The sequence below is a fragment of the Setaria italica genome, chromosome III (assembly GCF_000263155.2).
Source record: "Setaria italica strain Yugu1 chromosome III, Setaria_italica_v2.0, whole genome shotgun sequence".
In the NCBI taxonomy this organism is placed as follows: domain Eukaryota; kingdom Viridiplantae; phylum Streptophyta; class Magnoliopsida; order Poales; family Poaceae; genus Setaria; species Setaria italica.
The window spans coordinates 3,354,674-3,376,971 of record NC_028452.1 but is presented as its reverse complement, the minus strand read 5'-3'; the positions used below and the strand labels follow the sequence as shown (position 1 = coordinate 3,376,971).

Genomic DNA, 22,298 nt, shown 5'->3' with positions numbered 1-22,298 from the left:
GCTCAAAAGATTCGTCTCGCAAAGTACAACAAAACTGTGCAATTAGTTTTTAATTTCATCTACATTTAGTACTCCATGCATGTACCGCAAGTTTGATGTGATGGGGAATCTTCTTTTTGCATAGTGTCAAAGTTGGGAGTTGGGAGTAACTAAACATGGCCTTAATTTGCTGGCGCAGTGGCAGGCTAAAAGCTGCTTGTTGGTCAGGTCGTCAAACACGATTCAATCTTTGGGTCATCTTCAACCTTGGCCGTTACATGCCCATTTTCATCTGCATTTCCACGCGTCGCAACGGGAAAGCCATCTACGCCCAGCAGATGTTTAGATCCACAAAATCTATCACATATATGTGATCCACATGTTAGCGCCGGTGGCGAACGAAGAGTTGCCAGATACAGGGCTCCACCTGTGTCTTCCTCTTCTTCTTCTCAAACTTTTTTTCTTCTTCTTCTTCAACTTCATCCACAACAAAACTTGTTTTCTAGAACTGCCACTTGTTAGCACCACGACGCCATGTTACCATCTCGGATCTATATGTCAGGTCACGCTAAGGGACAGTGAGAGGGTAAAAAGAGTGGTGGAGATAGTTAAAAGAAGGTGGCACCAGATAGAAAAAAGAGCGAGAAAAAGTTGAAAATGGATCCAATGACCTTCCATCCTCAAACAAAGTCTCAAACAAAAGTTTCGATCATTTTTGGACCCAGGACTAAAAGAGGCTTTAGTCCCGGATCTAAATTTCGTAATCCGTGAGGAACTTTTTAGTCCCGGTTAGGTAACACCAACGGGGACTAAAAGTGACGCTTTAGTCCCGGTTAGTGTTACAAATCCACATGGAAGCTACGTCCGAGGCAAGAGGTTGCAGGTTCGAATCCCACACACTGTGCACGCGTATATTTCACATAAAAAATCGTGTGGCAAGAGGCATTACCAACCGGGACTAATGAGGTGTCTTTAGTCCCGGGTGAATGACTCGGGACTAAAGAGGAGGACCTTTAGTTCTAAATGATTAATCCCGGTTGGATATTCGAGAGATATAACTCTCTCCATCTGGAACTATAGCTCACATTTCCACCAATGATTTAACATATGGCTCTAGGGCAACGTATGGACTATCGATGCGGTAAAAATCACACAATGAAACAACCGCGAGTAGATTTGCTGATTTTGGTTAAGTTTGGTATTATAACAAATGATTTACCTACTATTCCCTTCGTCCCAAATTACTATTCGTTTTGACTCTTTTAGATACATAGACTTTGCTATGCATCTAGATATATGCCATATCTAGATACGTAGCAAAAGCTATGCACTTAGAAAAATCAAAATGAATAATAATTTAGGACGGTGGAGTAGACAAACAACAATATAATAGTCGTTGTTCAGCTGCTTGAGTTCCATTTGCGTCCGTCTATATCTATCCACCTTGACGTTGAATATATAGAGCACGAAAGTGACTACTTGATCTTGTGGCTCAGCTCACGACGTTGATCATTTGCAGATTTTTCTTCATCGCTGTCTGTAACTCTGTACTATCGAGACTACTGAGCAGTGACCGCTGACTGTTCGAGTTCCGTCAGCGCTGCAAACTGCTCCATTCCGCCCGTCAGGTTCTCGCTCACTGCTCATCATGCTTTCCACGATAACAATATGCCTAAAGACAAAACCAATCACTCGTAAGCTAGCCAATTGCTGGTGAAAGTTGCCAAGGTCTGAACCGACTTGTTGCCTGGACTTTGTTGCAAGTTGTTGTGTGCGCGTATACTGGTTGAGCTTTACAGCCCATGGACTCTGCACTTTGATGACTCTTTCGATCGCCTGCCTCGCGGAACATCTGCAGGTGACAGCGTAGGGAGTCATCGCGCATTTATTTCTATGAATAACTCAACACTAGAATCTCTCTCGCGCTCCACGCGATGGCCAAGCTGGTCGATGCGGGTACCATAGGTCCATGAATGTTAGGTAGCAGGAGAGAGACATCTTAGGCAGACCAAACAGTGGTTAGTACTACTACCTAGACGACCAACAGCACCTTCTCCACCTACCAAGCCCACACCACAGGCCCTTTTCATCAGCACCAACAACATGTAGTTCATACAAAGCTCTTTGTGTAAAGTTGTAATGATTGATTCAATAGCAAGAGAGAACTCAAGAAGATGGTGACTTGATGCGGTCTCACGTCACAGGGAGCACCTACTAAGCACCCACCTACTCACACCAATAAACTTGGGAGACATCAGCACTCACCATTGGAGATGGAGGTGGACATGGAGAGAGAGAGATTCTGAATCAGTCTCACCTACCACGCAAGATTCATCCCCGCGCATAAATATAATCCATGCACATAAGAGACATGAGGAACCTCAAGGCTTTGTCTAGTCACTGAAGCTGACATCGATCCTTCCTTTTTTTTTCCCTTTGGGAGAAATCAGAAAAGTGCTTCCTTTAATTTCACCAGAAAAACCTAAAGTAGCGGGATCATACTAATGGCTGGGGGTAGTATTGGAAGTCGAGAAACAGGTGGTAGCTGTGATTAAGAAAAAAGGACAACTAGCGAGATTCATATGACACCCAGAGACAAACGATGCAAACCTTGTCACAGAAGATTTCAGACATACACTTCTGAATGGTCAAGACGGATGATGCGTCGAAAGCCAAAATCTTCTCCCGCCTACTTGAATATGAAAGCTGTACAGTAATGAAAAAGTACAAAGGTTTACAAACGGATGTTACATTCAGAAATGAAGCCGCTTAATTCTTGACAAAGAAATTTAAAACAGTTCATTCTTAGATCTGATTGCCTCAAATTTATATTATGTTCTACTAAAGCAAAACTGTGCTAAAACATGAGTAACTATTTGATAAGCAATGAATCTCTTAACTCTTTTTGTCTGCATGAAAGTCAGCTAGTGGGAATATATAGAGAAAACAAACTGGACAAGCAGATGAAACATGTCGTGAACCTCAGCCCATATCAGGGATTCAGGGTAGGAACCATGCAGAGTGGTTGCTAAGGTACTAAGATGTAGCAAATCGTAAGCAAATTATAAATCAATGCAAACTGGAAAAGAGGTAGAAAAAAAAAAGAAAAGTAGAAATTGGACTAGCAATGATTCAAGAGTTACATCCCAGTAACAAACAGAGCACTAAAAAACAAAGTTAGAATACACATACAATACTGTTTGAGCAACCAAAAAATATATAAGATGACTTAAAGAGGATGACTAAATTCAAAAGTGTAACAAGAAAAGCATTCTTTGGTGGCTAATCAAATGCATGCATAGTCTCTACGAACAAGAACAGCATAGTTGACAAGGCTGTCTAAGGCCATACATACTTATAAGTCGAGTATTCAAAATAAATGGGAGTATCCATATAAAAAGGAAGAAATGGTAATGAGTAGACATGATTATTTGACAGAAACCTATTGTGTTGCTACTCATATTCCCTGAACGAAGATATTTTGTTTCTTGTCCAAAGTTGATAAGCAACTCAACTTAATATCTCCCACAAAGAAATAAGCGACCAGGTTCCTCTGGATGAGTAAAGAAATGCACTTATACCGTTATACGCTCAAATCAACATTTTTTGGATCCTTTATCACTGAACTGTGCATACTTTGCACACTTGATTGTGAAAACTGTAGTTGTAGTTTTATGATAACATGCACAAAATATGAGTTTTGTGGCAACAGTTCCGAGGGTGTACTTTAATATGATTTTGAGCAAAAAGGCATAGTTATTCGAAATTAACTCTTTCTGTATCGAACTTAAAAAGTTCATTGTTTTTTCTAATAAACTTAGGAGTTTATTCATTTCTTGTTTCCGTTCCACCATACGAAGGAAAATTAAAGAAATATACAGAGAATCAAGAGTGTCGCTAGCTCACTTACAGTTACATATATTAAATGATCGAACATAGAAACTTGAAAACTTTGTGGACTTCCTCATCAACCACTTCACATTTTATTTCAATTTCCTTGAGGTTTTCTGATATTGCAACTGATCTGTCCATTGAACTGCTTCTTCCTATCATTTCTATTTTATGTTGAGGTCCCTGTAGTGACAAAAAAACATTTCACCAAGATCAGTCATTGATGTATATATCTTGGAGAAAAGTTGAAGAGTGAGCTTCTCTAGAATTGATGAGTGCTTGAGGATGCAAGTTAGTGCGGGGAAATCAGGAGCCACACACCAGTGATCATTAAGTACCAAAGTCCATAGCTTGCTAAATGTGGGGCATTGCTTCAAATCCCTTCCAAAGACAAACTGGACAAATTGCACAAAGAAAAAACAGAAACTAATATGCAGTGGGAACGTAATGGTTAAAGAACTCAATTTTGGAGCAACTTTATGAATGCCAAGAAGTGGAAATGTAAGCATACCGTCGTGGATTCAGATATAAATGCCAAATTTTCAGCTTCCGATAAACCTTCCAGAAAGACACAAATGTTGTTGTCATGTATGGTACCATGTCAAGAGTAGCAGTCCTCGTAATCACAATCCCAAGAGTAACTCTGATAACTAGCTCTGTTTCTTGGTGTTAGACCCTCTTAGGCCCCTGCTCTTCTCTTTCTCTCCTCGGCCTCTCTCTTCTCCTCTTTGTGTAATCATGTATGGGTCGTCTTTTTTTTCTTTTCGGTTAATGTCTGTACTCGAACTATTCTCTTTCTTCTTAATGAAAAACGTGCTTTGCACATCTTAATAATATGCATTAGAAGGGAGCATCATCAAGAAAGAAAGGATACCAGGCAGGAACATGCAGACATGCAGCTCGGGTGTCAAAGTGCAGCCACTATGTAAGAAACCGTCAAATGAGACATCTTTATGAGACGTGGAATTAAGCTGCGTCTCCGATGACCTATAGGAGACGCGACTTCTTTACCCGCGTCAACTATGAGTGTGCTCCCAGCGCTAGAGGACGATCCCCAAGAAATTTTAATTCAACTCTAATCTAATGAATTGTCACATGAAAAAGATGCAAATGCGCTCAACAAATTGGTGATGGACAAATTTCATATCTCAATTCAATTCATCCCGTGACAACTTGAAATGGAAATGAATAACGATATCTAAATTAAAAAGGAGCATCGTCAAGAATGAAAGGATACAAAACAGGTGGACACATGCAGATATGCAACTCAGGTGTCAGTTTAGTATTATCATCCCCATGGAATTTTAATTCAACACTAACTTGATGAAGTGTGACGTGAAAAAGATGCAAATGCACTCAACAAATTGTGACGCACAAATCTAGACCCCAATTCACAAGACTAACTAAAATTAGGCACTTCACTGAAAGAAAAATAATGTCAACGTATTATAGGGACAATAAAAGAACTGAATTGCACCTTGTCCACAATTAATGTCTGATCTAATTCATGTGTAAGGACATGCAATGCCACCTGTTCCAAATTTGTGAAGAAAAACAACTTGAAAAGAACAACAGAAGGTTCTCATTAAGCTCAGTACCGCAAATGGGACATCAGAAGGCAGCAGTTGTACAAAAACAGGGTGCTAAAACATCAACGCAATTAAGGGTGAACCTTAGGGTGCGTTTGGTCGGTGGGACGGAACGGGACGATCCCACCTCATCTCACGTTTGGTTCGGAGACACGAGCGATGAGTCCATCCCCACAAGGGGATATTCCCTATGCGGGATACCCCCGTCCTTCCAAAACGAGCGGACGGCGGCGTTCCACTTCGTCTCCTATCAGCGCCGTTTTTCCCCGTCAGGTGGAGCATCCCAGCAGCGGCGCCGCTAGGACCGCCACGGGCGGAGCTATCCCGGCGGGCGGAGGCAGCGCGGCCGGGCCGCCGCGGGCGGAGCCATCCCGGGGGCGGAGGCGGCGCGGCTGGGGCCGGCGCGGCCGGGGGCCGGCGCGGGCGGGGGCTGCGCGGCTGGGCCGGCGCGGGCGGGGGCTGCCGCGGGCGGGGGCGGCGCGGCTGGGCCAGCGCGGCCGGGGCTCCCGCGGGCGGAGCCGTCCCGGGGGGCGGCGCGGCCAAGGCTCAGATGTTGCACGCGTCAGAGAGCAATACGGTTAAAACGAAGAGTATTTTTTTAGTCTTGCATAGTAACTTGATGCCCTGAGAGGCTCCTTTTTCTTCCTGCCTATGAGGTTAGTTACTAGAGAATCCACTCTCATGAGTGACCCTAATAAATGCCTCCTGTAGCGACGGCATGCACCCAAGAACGGGAGCCATTGAGAAATGACCTATTTTTTTTATACGAAGAGAGCTCAATAAGTCTGACTGAGTACAACAACAAAGTAACAAAGTAACTCCTAACAGATCGCGTCGAACTCAACTCAAATCAAAACAAAACAAACTCGACACAAGCCGACCACTGTGCCGCACCACCACAACCTAGAAGAAAAAGTCAACAAGTAACCCTCATTGCCAACGCCGTCGTTCTCGACGATGTCCCACGCCGAACCAGCCGCTGCCACGCAGGACTGGCCACCGCAATCCGCTGCAAGCCATGTAGCTACCACAACACCTTCATCATGCCGCCGTCATCCTCAGGTCACGCACACACAGTCGTCGATCTCCCAATCCACAACCTTGCGTCGGCAGAAGTCAAAAGAGAAGCACACGGCACCACACCAAAAAAGTCTTGATGTAGAACCCAACGCCGAAGCACCGTTGCAGCACCGTACACACCAAACGACCAAAACACCTCACTGGATCAGGGCCCTACAAGGCAACTCAAACGCGTGGGGGCCTAGCCACATCCACCGCCGCACACCACTCCTCGGACACATCACCTTAAAGCGAATGGGGGCCTCGCCACTTCCGCTGCTGGACTCCACGCCAAGGATCCAGACTTACTTTGCCGCCGGGGGTGACATGGTGCCACTGAGCTACTTCAATAACTTCACCTCCACGTTGCCATCGCCGAAATCTCAGCTGCACCACGTGCGCAAACACAAAGCTTCTAGAAACAATGGCTCATCACCTTCGCGAAACGTATCAAACGTTGACCAGATAAGGGTGTGTGCAAAAACACCAAGATAATGCCTCCAAGGACGGGAACGATGCCCAGAGGCGTCGCCGTCGTCGTAATCGGTAAAACCGATTAAGGCTTTCGCCAGCGTTTGCGCACAACCCACCTCACACACAGTCGAACGCCGACAACAACACCACTCCACCACCAACGTAGATCCTCCTCATCGCGAGCCACTGTCAAGACCCACACCGCGCACCACCACACAGCTCGCGCCGCCACGACACCACACAGCCATGGCCTCGCCTCGTAGCCTTCGAGCGCATGTCCTTGCCGGCACCGCTCAACCTCTTCGCACCACACTGGGCGCCACCATGGCCTCCTCGCGCTGCGCTGCCCGCCGACGCACCAGCACCAGCACGAGCGGCCGCCGCACCGCTGGCCGCCTTCCGACGCATCTACTCGCGCCCATCGCCGTTGCTGCCTCGTTGACTCCGCGGCCGCCGCTTTCTTGACTCCGCGCCCGCGCACTGCTGGACCAACCCGTCGACTCCTCCACGCCTGACGCCCACTCAGCTGCCACTTCGCCTTGCTTAGAATCGCCAGCGAGTAAGCCCACCATGATGTCGTCCGCCCGACCTTGCACCGGCTCACGCGCCATCGCCGTCGAACCCCTTCGGGCCACCGGCGAGCGTGCTGCCTCGGCCGGCCATGCGCGCGAGCCCCGCCACACCAGATCAGGAGCGAAGCTCGTCGACCCCGGCGCCAAGGGCACGCGCAGCCACCGCCCGCGCCGTGCCCCGCTCACGCATGAGCTGCTCCAGACACGAGGGCTGCAGATCCGGGCAGGGGAACGTCGAATCCGCCTGCAACAGAGCCGGATCTGCATCCCCAGCCACCGGTCTGTGCGGCCTCCCCACATGTTGCCGGCCACCCTGCGCAGTAGATCTTCACCATCGGCCAGGAAGAAGAAAGGTCTGCCGCCACCTTCTTTGCCTTCCGCCAGGCTTCCGACATCAAGCTCTGGTGGCGGCAGGTCTGGGAGTGGTGGGGAGGGCCTGTCGGTGTGGATTCGTACGCCACCCGAGCCGCTCGGAGAGAGCAACACGGGGGGGGGGTGTGGTAAAGTGTTCGAGAAATGGCCATCTAACACGAAATAAGACTCGAGGCATAAGAGCACTGAACTCAATGGCCAAATCACAATATGTGATGGCTAGGTGTTTCAGGGACACCGACGAGATCTCAGTGTGCTTCGGAGACGGACCGCTCGAGAAGTCACATAACCCTTTTTTTTTCGAATGGCCCTCTAGCTAAGTTCGTTAGGTGGCTCTAGTAGCACTCCTCAGATCCTAGGTTCGACTCCTCGTGGGAGTGAATTTTAGGCTAGGGTTAAAAAAATACCCTCGTCTGTCACCACGCTAAAGCACATGTCTAAGGCCTAACCTAGGTTGTTGGTCATCTCACACGGACTACGGTGCCACTGTGTAAGGGTGGATCGTTGGTCATCTCACACAGGCTACGGTGCCGCTGTGTAAGGGTGAGGTAGGAGTTTGGGGATTTTCTCAACCTGCGTGAGAAGGTCTTCCTCTTAGCAAAATGTCCAGAGGCTTTCTTACCTCCCGCGGGTCGAGTTTTTACATAACTTGTTTTTTGACACCAATGAGGTCCAGACTCATCCAGTGCTGGGAGATGAGAGGCATGCCTTCCAAATCAAAGCCGTCAAGGCAAATGTTCTCAAGCCTGAACATCCGAACTCGGCATGTGACAACATGCCAGAACCAGCGATTCAGGAGCGCGTCATCATCGTCGTAGAAATTACTGAACCTGAGGTAACACGTTTCGAGAGGTGTGTGCCCGCGGAGGCGCAGAAGGTGGTCCCCAAACTTCTGGTGCTCCTTCACGGTCTCCATCGCCTCAACGTCGTCGGCGATGCACGTGATGCGCAGGCCCGTGCCGTGCTTCCAGAGGTTACGCCAACGCCTGGCCATCACGCACGTCCGCACAGCCTCCGGCGCCGGTAGGAAGCCGAGGATGTGCTCGAGGATGTCATCCGGCAGCGCATCAATGCTGCCGCCCGACATGGCCACGTTCTTGCCACTTTCACCCATAGGCATTCCGTCGAACATGTGGCGAGCGTCGGCGCTGCAGGGGCCAAGAACCATCAAGCAAGGCAAGGGCGAGGGAAACCGAGCAAGGAGAAGTGAAGGAAGGGAGCCTCGCCGTGGTGGTAGACTATCTTACCTCGCCGCCGGTGGCTTCACCGGTGGTCTGAACTCTGAATCAAGAACACCGACGACGTGTGGCTCGCTGGAGACCTGGAGTTGGTATTTGTTATTTGTTCGTGCACGGTGCACCTGTGACATGATTGATGAGAGGGATAGATGATCAAACTCGCTTTGGGCCTGATGAGAAGGTTCACTTCATCCACACAGAAACACGCTTTGGGCCAAAAAATAAAATTACAGCCCATAACAAACCAGTGACCACCCACCCAATCTACAAGAAAGCGCTGCCATCCAAAGCCCAATCAGAAGTTCAGAACGACACACAAAATCACCCTAATTGATACTTAGAAGAAAACGTTCATTTTTGCTATCCAACTATTGTTAGAGTTTGAATTTTGACCACATCTCCAAAGCTGAGTATTTTTGACCATCCAACTATTAAAAACTAATCATATTTGAAAAACTAATCAAATTTGACCATGTAACTGTTTTGATGAGCATTTTTGCTGACGTAGATGATAAGTGGCAGTAGGATCCACGTATCAGTGCTCAGGTTTTAGCGGAGTGAGATATATAGCATAACCCATGCGAAAGACTAAAACTGATTTCATTTCAAAATGAAACACGGGTATAATTCGTTGAGACGTTGACCAAAAAAATACTTCACAATCACAAAACACATAATTTTGATTACGATAGGTAAAAAAGAACAAATTTAAAAGTGTGGCGATCGACGAGTCACTCCAAATCTGTGTATAGTAATGGCTAAGCTATAGTAACTAGTAGTGTGGGTTGACGACGAAGCACTTCTCCCTGATCTCCCCCTCGTCGCCGGTGAGCACCTCGATCTTGCCCATCTTGATCATGGAGGCGGCGAACTTGAGCTGCCACGCCTTCTCGACGGCGGAGTTGAACTTGACGATCCCGGCCGTCCACGGGCTGTCGAGCAGCGTCTGGTCGGAGGTGAGCACGACCTTGTGCGAGAGCACGTTCTTGAAGTACTGGTTGTCGAAGCTCGCCGGCGTGACGGGGTCGAGCGGCACCACGGTGGGGTCCATCTGGTCGTCGCTGGACGGCCACGGGCACCGCTTCTTGAGGTGCTCGGCGTAGGCGGGGTCGATGGAGGGGTCGGTCTTGCCCAATTGGCCGCTGAAGTTGTAGAGGCGCTGCGTGAAGGAGGAGCAGTGGGAGCGCCCGATGGTGTGCGCGCCGGAGAGCGTGACCATGTCGTCGGCGGAGAGGCCCTTGCGCTTGAAGCTCTCGATGAGCTCGCGGAGGCGGTCGGTGGGGGCGGGGACGTTGTTGTTGAGCACCTCGGCTTCGATGGAGACGCGGCCGTCGCGGCGGCCCGAGGGGACCTGGTACTCGATGCCGCCGGCGAGGTAGGCGCCGTCGCGCGCAGCGAAGGCGACGACGTCGGCGCAGGAGACGGTGCGCGGGCAGTGCGCCTCGAGGACGGCCTTGGCGTCGTCGATGACGTCGAAGCCCCGCATGCTGGGGTTGTTGGCGACGGAGTCCTTCTCAGCCCGGTTGCCCGGCGTCGAGTTGATGAGGATGGAGGAGTCGCAGCCGCGGACGAAGCAGTCGTGGAAGTGCATGCGGATGAGGCCGGCACCGACGCCGGGGTCACGGGCGAGGCCGCGGCGGACGGCGTTGCGCACGATCTCCTCCGCCTCCGGGCACGAGTGCTTGTAGAACCCGACCTTCAGTTTCGCCGGCGGCGAGGCGTGCGCCACCGAGGCGACCACGAGCGCCGCCATGGCAAACGGCAACCAAGTGGACCTCGTCATGATCTACAATGGATTGGTCCTATCGTCAACTATCTGCAAATCAAGTTTGCTATCTAGGTTTGTTGAGCTCGATGGCGAAGGTGATCGAGAATGGAAGCTGATGAGGAGATGAAGAATGGCGCTGTTGCTGGACCTCTATTTATACAGGGGAGCATGCAGTTGGGGGATGGATGTTTGTGTACCGAGTCAACACGTAAGACCCAATCCTAGCATCGCCAAATGAAAGTCAGCCTCTTGCTTCCATGCACCAATACTCCGTAGCAACTAACTGCTATATCTTGTGTCCTAAGTATCACACGCATTCAAGAACCGTGTCAGTGGACTCAGTAGAACAGTATAGTACGGCTCCATCGTGAAATCTTGATGAAGATCGATGGACGGTGCTCGATGAACCATGCATGATGCAGGCAAATTTTGACCTTGCTGTTGCGATGCACGTTACAGCTGGAAGAAGAACTGGTAAGACAGCGAGAGGGGGCAACCACAAGCAGCCGACAGTGTATCATCTATCACCATCTCTACCTAATGTTTCCCAGACTTTGTAGTAGCAGCAAATGATTTGCAAATCGGAGTTGTTTAGAGAAAACGATGTCGATCATCGATCTGAAGGTTTACCTTGCTACAGAAAATTCTTCTCGGAAAAGTAAAAGTTTCTGATATATATTAGTAAAATTGACATGGTCGACACTGCTGCTAACCGCATGACCGGGACAAATCGAAGCCGTGTGTGCGTCTGTATGATCGCAATTTGAAGAGTTTCAGTCACTTTCTATCGTTTACCTTTGTAGCTCGTAGCACCAAGTCAAAGAGATCGATCTGGTGATCATATGGATTATGTTATCACCAAGCCTGCATCCACTGTTCTCCATATACATGTAGGAAAATTCTGCATGCTACATCAGTTTATATTAATATTCCTTGGGCTGCGATATCGGAGGCGTTGATTGAATCAACCCATGCGAAAGCACAAATGCTTTTTGAACTGATGGTTGATGCAGCAGGTAGCCTGCCCTAACCACAATAAACATGAAAAAGATGAGAAGGATACACAAATTCTATGGGCTAGCCTTTGACTCCGCACAATCATCAGGAACCGGAGGTACTTTCCACACTGCATCTCCTCATCAGAAGCAACGCTGTGAAACCAAAGTCAACTTGGGGCTACATTTAAACAACAAATAATGAAACCCGCGATACACCTTAAGTGTTTCATCAGGTTACCCCTGCCCTAAGTTAGATCAGGTGGGCACTCCAGTGAATTTTGGGTGAGGAAATTCTAATATCAACAGGCTTGAAACCTTCAGTGTTTACAAAAAAAAGGAAAAAAATAAATGGCATTGCCTGTGAGGGGGTGTTTGTTTCTTTAGTCCCTCCTAAAATTTTTGTCACATCGAATGTTTAGATACTAATTAGGAGTATTAAATATAGACTAATTACAAAACCAATTGCACAGATGGAGACTAATTTGCAAGACGAATCTATTAAGCCTAATTAGTTTATGATTTGACAATGTGATGCTACAGTAAACATGTGCTAATGATGGATTAATTAGGCTTAATAGATTCATTTTGTGAATTAGCCTCCATATGTGTAATTAGTTTTATAATTATCTCATATTTAGTTCTCCTAATTAGCCTCCGAATATTCAATGTGATATAAATTTTAGGAGGTCCTAAAGATCCAAACACCCCCTGACTCAGTAACTTGTTGAGGAAACTAACGACGTTGACGCAGTAATTCGGTACGAGAAAAGTGTGGAAGAGGATCTGAAGGTGAAAAGGACCCAGCAACAGGTAGGGGGGACGCGTTTGCCAAGATCAATTTTTGACCTAGGTTATAGGTCAACTCTTTTTAGGGCGTGCTTGTACTTTTTGATTGGTTAGGTTTGGTAAATCATGCTTCCTTGCAAAAAAAAAAAAGAAAGAAAAAGAAAAGGAGAGAAAGAAATCATGCTAACGCAACCACGCATACTCATTTTTCCAAGTTGAATTTTGAAGTTTGTTCCTGCGTTCTTGGTGTACACATCTTGCAACTTCTTCTTTTTAAAGGATCTTAAATTATGCTCCACCTTGGATTATTTTTCAACAGGATTTATTGTCGTTGAATGGTCAAAAAAATTCTTCTTTTTCAGTTTTTCCTTTGATTTCAGGTTAAATGGTTAATTTTGGCAAAAGAACAATTTAATTAGACCCACAATTGCAGAGTCAGTTTTTCCTTTGATTTCATGTACTTATTGTAACCATGAGGAAACTATCCCATATTTTTTATTTGTGATGTTGCAAAAATTATTTGAAAAATTGTTCAGATTGCTTTTGAATTGCAACCTTCCGCGATTAAAGTTCATTTGTTTGAGAATCGACTATATATAAGGTGTCCAAACTCAACTATGAGACCCCTCTTCATCAAAAAAAAAAATATGAGACCCCAAATTTTGGTGGGAGCAGCTACTTTATCTAGGGATGACAATTCTACCCGCGGGCATGGGCACCCGCGGGTTTCGTACCCGATTGGTGAAGGCATGGGTACGAATTCTTGCCTGCGGGTGAGGGTATGAGCATGAATTCTTGCCTGCGAGTAGGGCACGGGTACACAACCTTACCTGTGGGCACCTATGGGTACCCAAAATACAAGTATTGTGGCCTCATGATTCGTGAACTCATGTCTTTGTAACGTTTATGTCTCATTTGCATGCCATTGTGTGAACTATTAGAATTAATATGTGAGATTGTATGAACTTTGAAATATGAGAGTGAGGTTTTACTTTGTAGTACCATTAATTGTTGCACTTGCTCACGAGGAAATATGGAAATACTTAACTGGAAATTGAATGCCGCAATTATTTTCATCCAAGTATAAAGTAGATCATGAAGTGAAGACAACACAATAGAAAGCAAAGTGTTTAGTTCTCCTATTTTTACTATTTACATTATACTTATTTTTATACTTAGGACAATATATATTTTGTGCTATCATGATAGACCAGATAGGTATCCAAAACCCGTCGGGTGCCCGGTGGGTATGGGCACGGGTACGAGATCTTACCTGCTAAGCTTCGAGGGTACGGGTACAACTTGAGGTTTCTAGTATTCTTGCGGGTGGACATTTGCTCTACCCGCACCTTGCCCGACCTGTTGCCATCCCTAGCTTTATCTTGAGGCTAAGACACTTGTGACCTTTTCTTTCCTTTTCTCTTTTTTTTTTGGGTTGAGAGGAGTTTGAGTTGTTGGGGGCTCCTATATATCTTCTGGAAGGTAGATAAGCAACTTATCTTTAAAACCCATCTTGCCCATGTACAACATTTTTTTTTAACATCTATCAATATTTGTTGGCATTCATCAACATTTTTTTTAAAAAAGTCTGACTTAATTATTATCAACATTTCTTGACACCGATCAATATTTTTTATATATACTAACATTTTTCTCTAACTTTTTTACATCCACCAACGTTATTGCTCAACATTTTTTTTACATTCACCAACTTTTTTTTGCGCTTACCAACATTTTTTTGCTCAATTTTTTTTACATTTACCAACTTTTTTACATAAAAAATATTGAGATAGTTCATCTAAAATGTTGAGATAGTTTGTTGGACCGTTATGGGTCAGTTATTGGGCTACTGCTAGGTTATAGATGTTTAGTTATCTATCTTCCGGAAGATGGATAGGATTTTCGGTTGTCAGGGGTGTGTAAAGAGCTCGGCCCACTCAATAGCTTGTTTGGGCTGATTCTTACGTTGGGCTCAAGTTATTAGTCTGGTCAGTAATTTGGGGATAGAATCACAGGTCTTGCATGAACCTTTCTGGACAGTTTCATTGCATAACTGTATCAGTTGAATGTCATGGAGATGAAACTCCTCTCTCTTTTGATGAAACTTCCCCTCATAATGATCTTGCCAGTCAGCAATTTTGCTGATATGACAATAAATTGAATGCTCATGAAACTCTCATTAAGACTGGCCATATATACGAACGACCAATTAGGGCCATAAATCTCAAATCCCAAGCGCAACCCACTCCCAACGACAGAGTGGACATGTACTTCTTTATTTTTTTCCCCTTTTTTTTCACCGTACTCACCGTCTGTCCTCTCAAGAAAACAAAAAATAACAGCTGGGACAAAAAACCCCAAGGGACTAATGAAATTCATGATTATATATAAATTTCATAATGGTCAAGTCATTCCCACATGAATACGTACATGTTTCTTTGAGAGAAATGAATATGTACATGTTATTAGAGGTTTTCATTCAAGTACGCAAAAATGAATACACTCTTGCAAAGCCTAGCTGCAGTTGCAAGTGAAACAAGTCCTCTCTTTGCTTCCGATGACAATAATAGATGTCATTTTATGAATTAGCATGGTCTGTAGTACTCACTTTTGGCATATATTCGTTCAAAATATATATAATAATACCCAAATATAATGCTAGACTAGAGCAAATTACATGGCTGGTCAACGAATTTGTTTGGATGGTTCATATTGGTCAAGATGATTAGAAAATGCACAGTTTAGGTCATAAGTTTACTGATAAATGGTCATTTTATCATTTTGTGAATTAGATGAACCACTAAAACATGCTTAAAGTTTGGATACGAATATCTTCCAAAATATATAGATTTGATACATAAAAAATATTTCTCTTGCTTCTTCCTTAATGAAATTTGATATAGCTCTAATGCATGTTCGAGGAAAAAAATGTCGTGAACAAATAATGTGAAAATGTAAGAGTTCGATATGTCTTGGATGACTATTTCACACCATAACTATATAAAAAATTTATAATTAATACTTCAATGTTGAAAAAACTGGTCAAAGCTACATTTGAAACACAGTGACACCTACCAATAATAATGCGAAGCTGATGACTCAGTAACTTGTTGAGGAAACTAAAGACGTTGATGCAGTAATTCAGTACGAGGAATGTGCAGAAGAGGATCAGGAGGTGAAAAGGACCTAACTACAGACCGGGAGGACGCGTTTGCCAAGATCAATTTTTGACCTAGGTTATAGGTCAACTCTTTTTAGGGCGTGCTAGCTTGTACTTTTTCATTGGTTAGGTTTGTTAAATCATGCTTTCTTGCAAAAAGAAAGAAAGAAAAAGAAAAGGAGAGAAAGAAATCATGCTAATGCAAACATGCATCCTTTTTCCATGTTGAATTTTGGAGTTTGTTCCTGCCTTCTTGGTGTACACACTTCATCTTGCAACTTCTTCTTTTTAAGGATCTTAAATTATGCTCCACCTTGGATTATTTTTCAACAGGAGTTATTGTCCTTGAATGGTCAAAACAGTTCTTCTTTTGAGTTTTTCCTTTGATTTCAGGTTAAATGTGTAGTTTTGGCAACAGAACAATTTAATTAGACACACAACTGGCATGGTAACAATCAATGTAGTTATTGTAACCATGAGGAAACTATCCCTTATTTTATTTGTCATGTTGCAAAAATTCTTTGAAAAACTGTTCAGATTGCTTTTGAATTGCAACCTTCTGCAAGTGAAGTTCATTTGGGCTATATATAAGGTGTTCAAACTCAACTATGAGACCCCAAATTTTTGTGGGAACAGCTGCTTCATATCTTGGGGCTAAGATACTTGTGACCTTTTCTTTTCTTTTCTTTTTTTGTTTTTGTTTGGGTTGAGAGGATTTTGTGAATTGTCTGGGGCGTGTAAAGAGCTCGGCCCACTCAATAGCCTTTTTGGGCTGATTCATACGTTGGGCTCAAGTTTATTAGTCTGGTCAGCAAGCAATTCCGAGGACAGAATCACGGGCCTTGCATGAACCTTTCTGGGCCTTAGATACGAATTACCAATTAGGGACATAAATCTCGAATCCCAAGCGCAGCTCACTCCCAACGACACAGTCCATCTAAAAAATAATAATAACGGCTGGCCCAAAAAAGCTCAAGGGACTAATGAAAAATCTGTTCTTCCCAAAGAATTTTCAATAACTGGACATTTTTGTAAGATGTGGGTTCATGATTTTACATAAACTTCATAAGGATCAAGTCATTCCCACATGAATATGTACATGTGTTTTTGAGGAAAATGAATAAGTGCATGTGTTTTTGAGGGAAATGAATATGTACATGTTATTAGTGGTTTTCATTTAAGTACACAAAAAATGAATACACTCTTGCAAAGACTAGTCCAGCTGTATGGGAAACAAGTCCTCTCTTTGCTTCTGATGACAATAATAGATGCCATTTTATGAATTAGCATGGTCTATAGTACTCACCTTTGACATATATTTCTTCAAAATATAATCATATACAAATATAATGCCAGACTAGAGCAAAATATAATTCATGGCTGGTCAATGAATTTTTTTATTGGTCAAGGTGCTTAGAAAATGCACAGATTAGGTCATAAGTTTACTGATAAATGGTCATTTTATCATTTTGTGAATTAGATGAACCACCGAAACATGCATAGAGTTTGGATATGAATATCTTCTGAAATATATAGATTTGATATATGAAAAATATTTCTCTTGCTTCTCCCTTAATAAAATTAGATGCAGCTCTAATGCATGTTCCAGAAAAAAAACGTCTTGAACAAATAATTCATGTGAAAACGTAAGAGTTCGACATGTCTTGGATTACTATTTCACACCATAACTATATCAAAAATTTATAATTATATTTCAATGTCGGAAAACTGGTCAAAGCTACGTTGGAAACATAGTGACACCTTCCAATAATGTCAAGCCTTTATTTGTCGACGAACTATTTTGTTCGCAGAAGGGAGTAACTTTGTCAATGCATATGAAGAAGTATGAGTAGCATGTATAGGCCAGATTATTCAATAATGTGGGGGGGAAGAAAAGAAAGCATCTAGCATAGTTCCAAGCATGTGCATGATTGTGATAATCATGTGTGCGTGCCATGTCGGGCCACAAGGATCCAAAGTGCCCTACATTATTCTGGAACGAGAAGGAAAAAAAAAATGGTCCCTCAATCAGGCCAAGCGCCATGCATGCGCATGAGGCTGAGAAGCAGAAGCTAGCTCAGGCCATGTTTAGTTACTCCCAACTCCCAACTTTGACACTATGCAAAAAGAAGATTCCCCATCACATCAAACTTGCGGTACATGCATGGAGTACTAAATGTAGATGAAATTAAAAACTAATTGCACAGTTTTGTTGTACTTTGCGAGACGAATCTTTTGAGCCTAATTAGTCAATATTTGGACAATAATTCACAAATACAAACGAAACGCTACAGTGTGCTACAGTGCTGTAACAGTAATTTGGCACCTCCCAAATTCCCCAACTAAACACGGCCTCAGAAGGCACTAGGATCCAAGGACGGCGAGCCCCAGCCGCACTGTCCTCTGACGGAGCAGAAGATTCTTCCACTGTCCACTTTGTAGCTTCCCTGGTGCCCACGGTAAAGCTGCTACTGATGATGCTGTCAGAGGAGAGAACCTTCGGCCCATGTCCTCTTGCCTGCGGGACCGGCTGTTGTTTAACAAGGTGGATCAAGTAATGATTATATTAATGATGTAGCTAAGCTAGGGAACCATCAACTTGGGATTAAAGGTTCGAGTAAAAAAGAAATGCGAGAGATGATGCACTGATGCACTGGTAGAAATGGTTTCAGAAAAGTAAGCGATCTTGGCTTGCTCTCGGTTTCAGAAATGGTTGGTTGGTAGGTCGTGCAGGTATTGTATCATTAGTCAATGACTTGCGCTGGCAGTGAGCGCACTAGTGACTCTCTGACTGATGAACACTGACAGTTTTTCTCCATTCGCCGGCGTCGATCCCGATGCGGTTAACTACCTCGCCACTACTGTACTGTGGTGGTAATAGGAAAAGCAGTAGCAGAAGCTTCTTGCGGCGGATCTGAACTTGCCACATGAGGCCAATCAGGGTCATCCCCAAGCTGTAGCTCATGGCTGTCCATGGCTCCATCTCCATGTACTTGATAATTCACGCAGGGGAATAACATGCAGGTGCCGATAATTGGAGAGGACCATGTCGATGCACATGCGCGCATGTTCGTGTTCGTTCAAGGGATGTGAAAAGACCAGCTAGAAGAGAGTGGAGAAGAGGGAGAGAGAGAGAGAGTGGGGGACAGGGAGAGGTGCAGCGACAAGGAAGCAAAACATGCCACACCGCACACCGCTGATGAGGTGCTCGCCAGGCAGAAGATGCTCCACCCTCCTTGCAAATTGCTCGCGCTGCTCTCCCTCTCCCTCTCCCTCATGTGCTTGTGTTCTGCTATATCTCCCTCCAGCCGGAACCACCGATTCTGCTTTGTTAGCTAGCTAGCTTTCACACACAATATAATGCGAGTGGTGTCAGTGACTGATGACTAGACTGTTCCTAGTCGCACTCGGAAACTTCAATACACTGGGAATTCAGCCGACAGAAAGACAGATACAAGCATGGATTAAAAAAGTTGTTGCTCTTCATTTTTCTTTTAAAAAATCAAAGCAATAATGTTCGCTGTTGCATTCCGATTAAATCGATCAATTTTACCCTCTCTTCCTCGTATGTTACAGCTTACAACCGTGCGCGCGAGTGGTAATTATCTAAGTACAAGGCAGAATGGAAGGGGAGTGACCATACATGTACATGTCAAGTACAATTAAGTACACATGAATAATGCAGACGGATGCAGCATGGATCCATCGATGGCGCCTCTGATTTGAGCTGTCGATCTGAATTGAATGTGTCCGATGGTGATTCCCTATACCCTGCAGCTTGGTGATGATTAGTTGACCTTGTTGCACTTGAGCCTGACCTCCCCTGGCGGCCCGGTGAGCACCTCGATGCTGCCCATCTTCACCATGGCGGCGGCGAACTGCTGCGACCAGAGCTTCCGGTTGGCGGCGTAGAGCGCGACGAGCGCCGCCGTGTCGTTGCGGTCGACGAGCGACTGGTCCGACGTGAACACCACCTCGTGGGTCTGCACGTTCCGGTAGTACTGGTTGTCCAGCTGCAGCGGCGTCTTGAAGTCGAGGTCCACGACGCGGTCGCGCCGGCCCGTGGCGGCGGGGCACCTACCCCGGAGCGCGGCGCCGAGCGTGGCGTTCATGGCGGGGTCGAGCTGCGGGTACAGGCGGCCGGAGAAGGAGGAGCAGTGGGAGCGGCCGATGGAGTGGGCGCCGGAGAGGGTGACCACGTCGGCGGCGGTGAGGTTCTTGGACGCGAAGCGGGCGACGAGCTGGGTGAGGTTGAAGGAGGCCGGCGGAAGGTTGGCGATGGCCTCGGAGGCGCTGGAGACGCGGCCGTCGAGGCGGCCGGAGGGCATGGCGAACCTGATGCCGCCCATGATGCGGGCCGCGTCGCGGGCCGCGAAGGCGACGATGTCGGCGCAGGAGACGGTCCTGGGGCAGCGGCGCTCCACCACGCGCTTGGCGCGGTTGATGACGGCGAAGCCACGGAGGCTGGGGAAGTTGGGCGGCGCGGTCTTCTCCACCGTCGCGTTGCCCGGGGTGCCCGTGGGGTCGTCCAGCAGCACCGACGCGTCGCAGCCCTGCATTAATTGTTGGCATTGGCATTGGCATTGGCATTGGACATGAATGAATGAATGAATGAATCCATGGTGATGATGGAACAAGCTAGTGTGAATTGCACAGAGTAGCAATGCGTACGTACCCTGACGAAGCAGTCGTGGAAGAAGAGGCGGATGAGCCCTGGCCCGTTGCCGGCGTCCTTGCGGACGGCGGCGTGGACGATGGTCTCGATGAGGCTCTCGGCTCCCGGGCAGGTGTAGTTGTAGTAGCCCACCTGCAGCTGCGCCTCCGACGAGCGGAAGCCGCAGCACGCCCATGCCACGATGACGGCGGCTGCGACGAGATGTACAGGGAGCTGATGAGCTCTGGTAGTGGAGCTCATCTCTGCTCTGCACTCTGCACCACCGCCACTGTAGCGCAGTACAGGAACAGGATAGCCTTATGGATGGATAGACAGTCTAACTACTGTAGTGATAGACGCGAGCAGCTAGCTAGCAAGGAAGAGGAGGAGCAGCAGCAAAGGAGACATTTATATCGACCATGGAGCTACCATATACTGTATGTCAGAGATACTCCGTCCCCCAGATGGATGAATCATCAACGGAGGACCTACTGCCACTGGTGAAGTGAGTAGTAGCTGCGTAGCTAGGAATAACATGGCCACCAGCAGGGAGCCAGTGTGTCATGTGGATTCCGGAGACCGGCGGGAACACGAACATGGCATCCAAGCGGCAGCCGGCAGGGGTTGCGGTGTTGACTAGGAGTACTCCATGCATGAGGACTTGTCTAATTGGGACCTGCAGTCCGACTGCAGAGCAGAGTGTCTGCAGATCTGTGCTTCCATACCATCGGCCGCCACGAGGGGCTTGGATTGGCAGCAGTAAGCGGCGGCGTGTGGGCACCTAGCGGCCGCGGAAAAACACGAGTGAGATCAGTGCTGAAGCTGAGGCGGCGACGCCATGGAGAGGGATCGGGAGGAGTGGTCTGGTAGTGGCGTAGTGCTATGAGCCAGATCCGGATCCTTGGATTCAGAGCGTAAAATCCAACCATTCGATCGTCAGGTTCTGTTTCTTAATTTACGGCGTTGGGCTTCAGATCCGACGACATGAACGTCAGGTTCAGTTTCTTTAGTAATTTTCAACCTTCTTCACATTCGCAAAAAAAAAAAAACTCTTTTTTTTTACATTTCTGCTATTTCCATTCTAAACACACACTCGCCACAAATATTGAAAATCGCGCTAAACATACCAGATGGTTATCAAGGAATTTGAAAGGTTGCAACAGTGCGATACATCCATGTTATATGCACACACAAAACCTCAAGTTCAAATCCAATCTTTCAAAAGCTGCAAAAAAGACCCAAAAAAATTTGGGCTCAATTGCGATACATGTTCTTTTTTTTTTCATTGAGTGCAATTGCATCCTGAATTTAATTCCATTTTGAGAGAAAAAAAAACTGTGGTGCCTCCTTTTAGCTACCGTCGTATTAGCGGTGTGCATGCGTGGGCGTCTGCGTTTACATTTACTTTATTGATATAATATTTTGTTTATATGATATAAAATGATAATTACTACATATGCGTCTAATAATATCATTTTTTATTAAAAAACTTATGTATCGATATAGAGTAGCTGTTGGTCAAACGTTTGTCCTGTTAAAAACGAAGTGAGCCAATTCCCTAAAAAAAACGAAGTGAGCCTTGTAATTTAAGACGGAGACGGACTGGCGGAGGGGGAGAGGGGGGACACAGGCACAACACGGGCCGTTGGTTTCACAGTATTTGTGGGTGGGAAAGGCTTTCTTTTATCCAGACTTTTGGGCCTTACAATACTCCACACACAACACTTGTAAGCCCAAGAAGTGGAGACCAATTCCATC

At 45.9% G+C, this 22,298-nt stretch overlaps 3 protein-coding genes and 1 long non-coding RNA gene across 5 annotated transcripts; all 4 read right to left on the bottom strand.

Moving 5' to 3' along the window:
• Window positions 1–1,135: 1,135 nt before the first annotated feature.
• LOC105913930 lies at window positions 1,136–5,879 on the bottom strand. Of its 2 annotated transcripts, XR_001163536.2 has the most exons (5): window positions 4,382–5,879; window positions 4,192–4,265; window positions 3,890–4,053; window positions 2,590–2,685; window positions 1,136–1,831 (listed from the first exon to the last, which is right to left on the bottom strand). It is a non-coding gene; the product is annotated as an uncharacterized LOC105913930 (long non-coding RNA). The 2 variants fall into 2 exon arrangements; XR_002676646.1 differs by lacking the exon at window positions 1,136–1,831 and having other exon boundaries at window positions 2,040–2,685; window positions 4,382–5,878.
• A 2,696-nt stretch (window positions 5,880–8,575) lies between these two features.
• LOC111256598 (F-box/LRR-repeat protein 13-like) lies at window positions 8,576–9,300 on the bottom strand. The gene is made up of 2 exons (XM_022824786.1): window positions 9,184–9,300; window positions 8,576–9,084 (listed from the first exon to the last, which is right to left on the bottom strand). Exon 2 carries the CDS (start codon window positions 9,066–9,068, stop codon window positions 8,577–8,579), a length of 492 nt encoding a protein of 163 aa, XP_022680521.1. The 5' UTR covers window positions 9,069–9,084; window positions 9,184–9,300; the 3' UTR covers window position 8,576.
• Window positions 9,301–9,798: 498 nt separating this feature from the next.
• LOC101764555 (peroxidase 5) lies at window positions 9,799–11,053 on the bottom strand. Its single transcript, XM_004960354.3, has one exon. It carries the CDS (start codon window positions 10,955–10,957, stop codon window positions 9,947–9,949), a length of 1,011 nt encoding a protein of 336 aa, XP_004960411.1. The 5' UTR covers window positions 10,958–11,053; the 3' UTR covers window positions 9,799–9,946.
• An 8,293-nt stretch (window positions 11,054–19,346) lies between these two features.
• On the bottom strand, window positions 19,347–21,125 carry LOC101764149 (peroxidase 2). Its single transcript, XM_004960353.4, has 2 exons — window positions 20,562–21,125; window positions 19,347–20,439 (listed from the first exon to the last, which is right to left on the bottom strand). The coding sequence occupies exons 1-2, from the start codon at window positions 20,799–20,801 to the stop codon at window positions 19,675–19,677; spliced, it is 1,005 nt and encodes a 334-aa protein (XP_004960410.1). The 5' UTR covers window positions 20,802–21,125; the 3' UTR covers window positions 19,347–19,674.
• Between the last annotated feature and the right edge of the window lie 1,173 nt (window positions 21,126–22,298).

What these genes read in the sequence shown, in the direction of transcription:
- LOC101764555 (XM_004960354.3), bottom strand. Translation starts at nt 10,957, where the DNA reads ATGACGAGGTCCACTTGGTTGCCGTTTGCCATGGCGGCGCTCGTGGTC.
- LOC101764149 (XM_004960353.4), bottom strand. Translation starts at nt 20,801, where the DNA reads ATGAGCTCCACTACCAGAGCTCATCAGCTCCCTGTACATCTCGTCGCA. An exon ending in TCCACGACTGCTTCGTCAGG is followed by an intron (nt 20,440 to 20,561) that starts GTACGTACGCAT and finishes CAATTAATGCAG; the next exon opens with GGCTGCGACGCGTCGGTGCT.
- LOC111256598 (XM_022824786.1), bottom strand. Translation starts at nt 9,068, where the DNA reads ATGTTCGACGGAATGCCTATGGGTGAAAGTGGCAAGAACGTGGCCATG.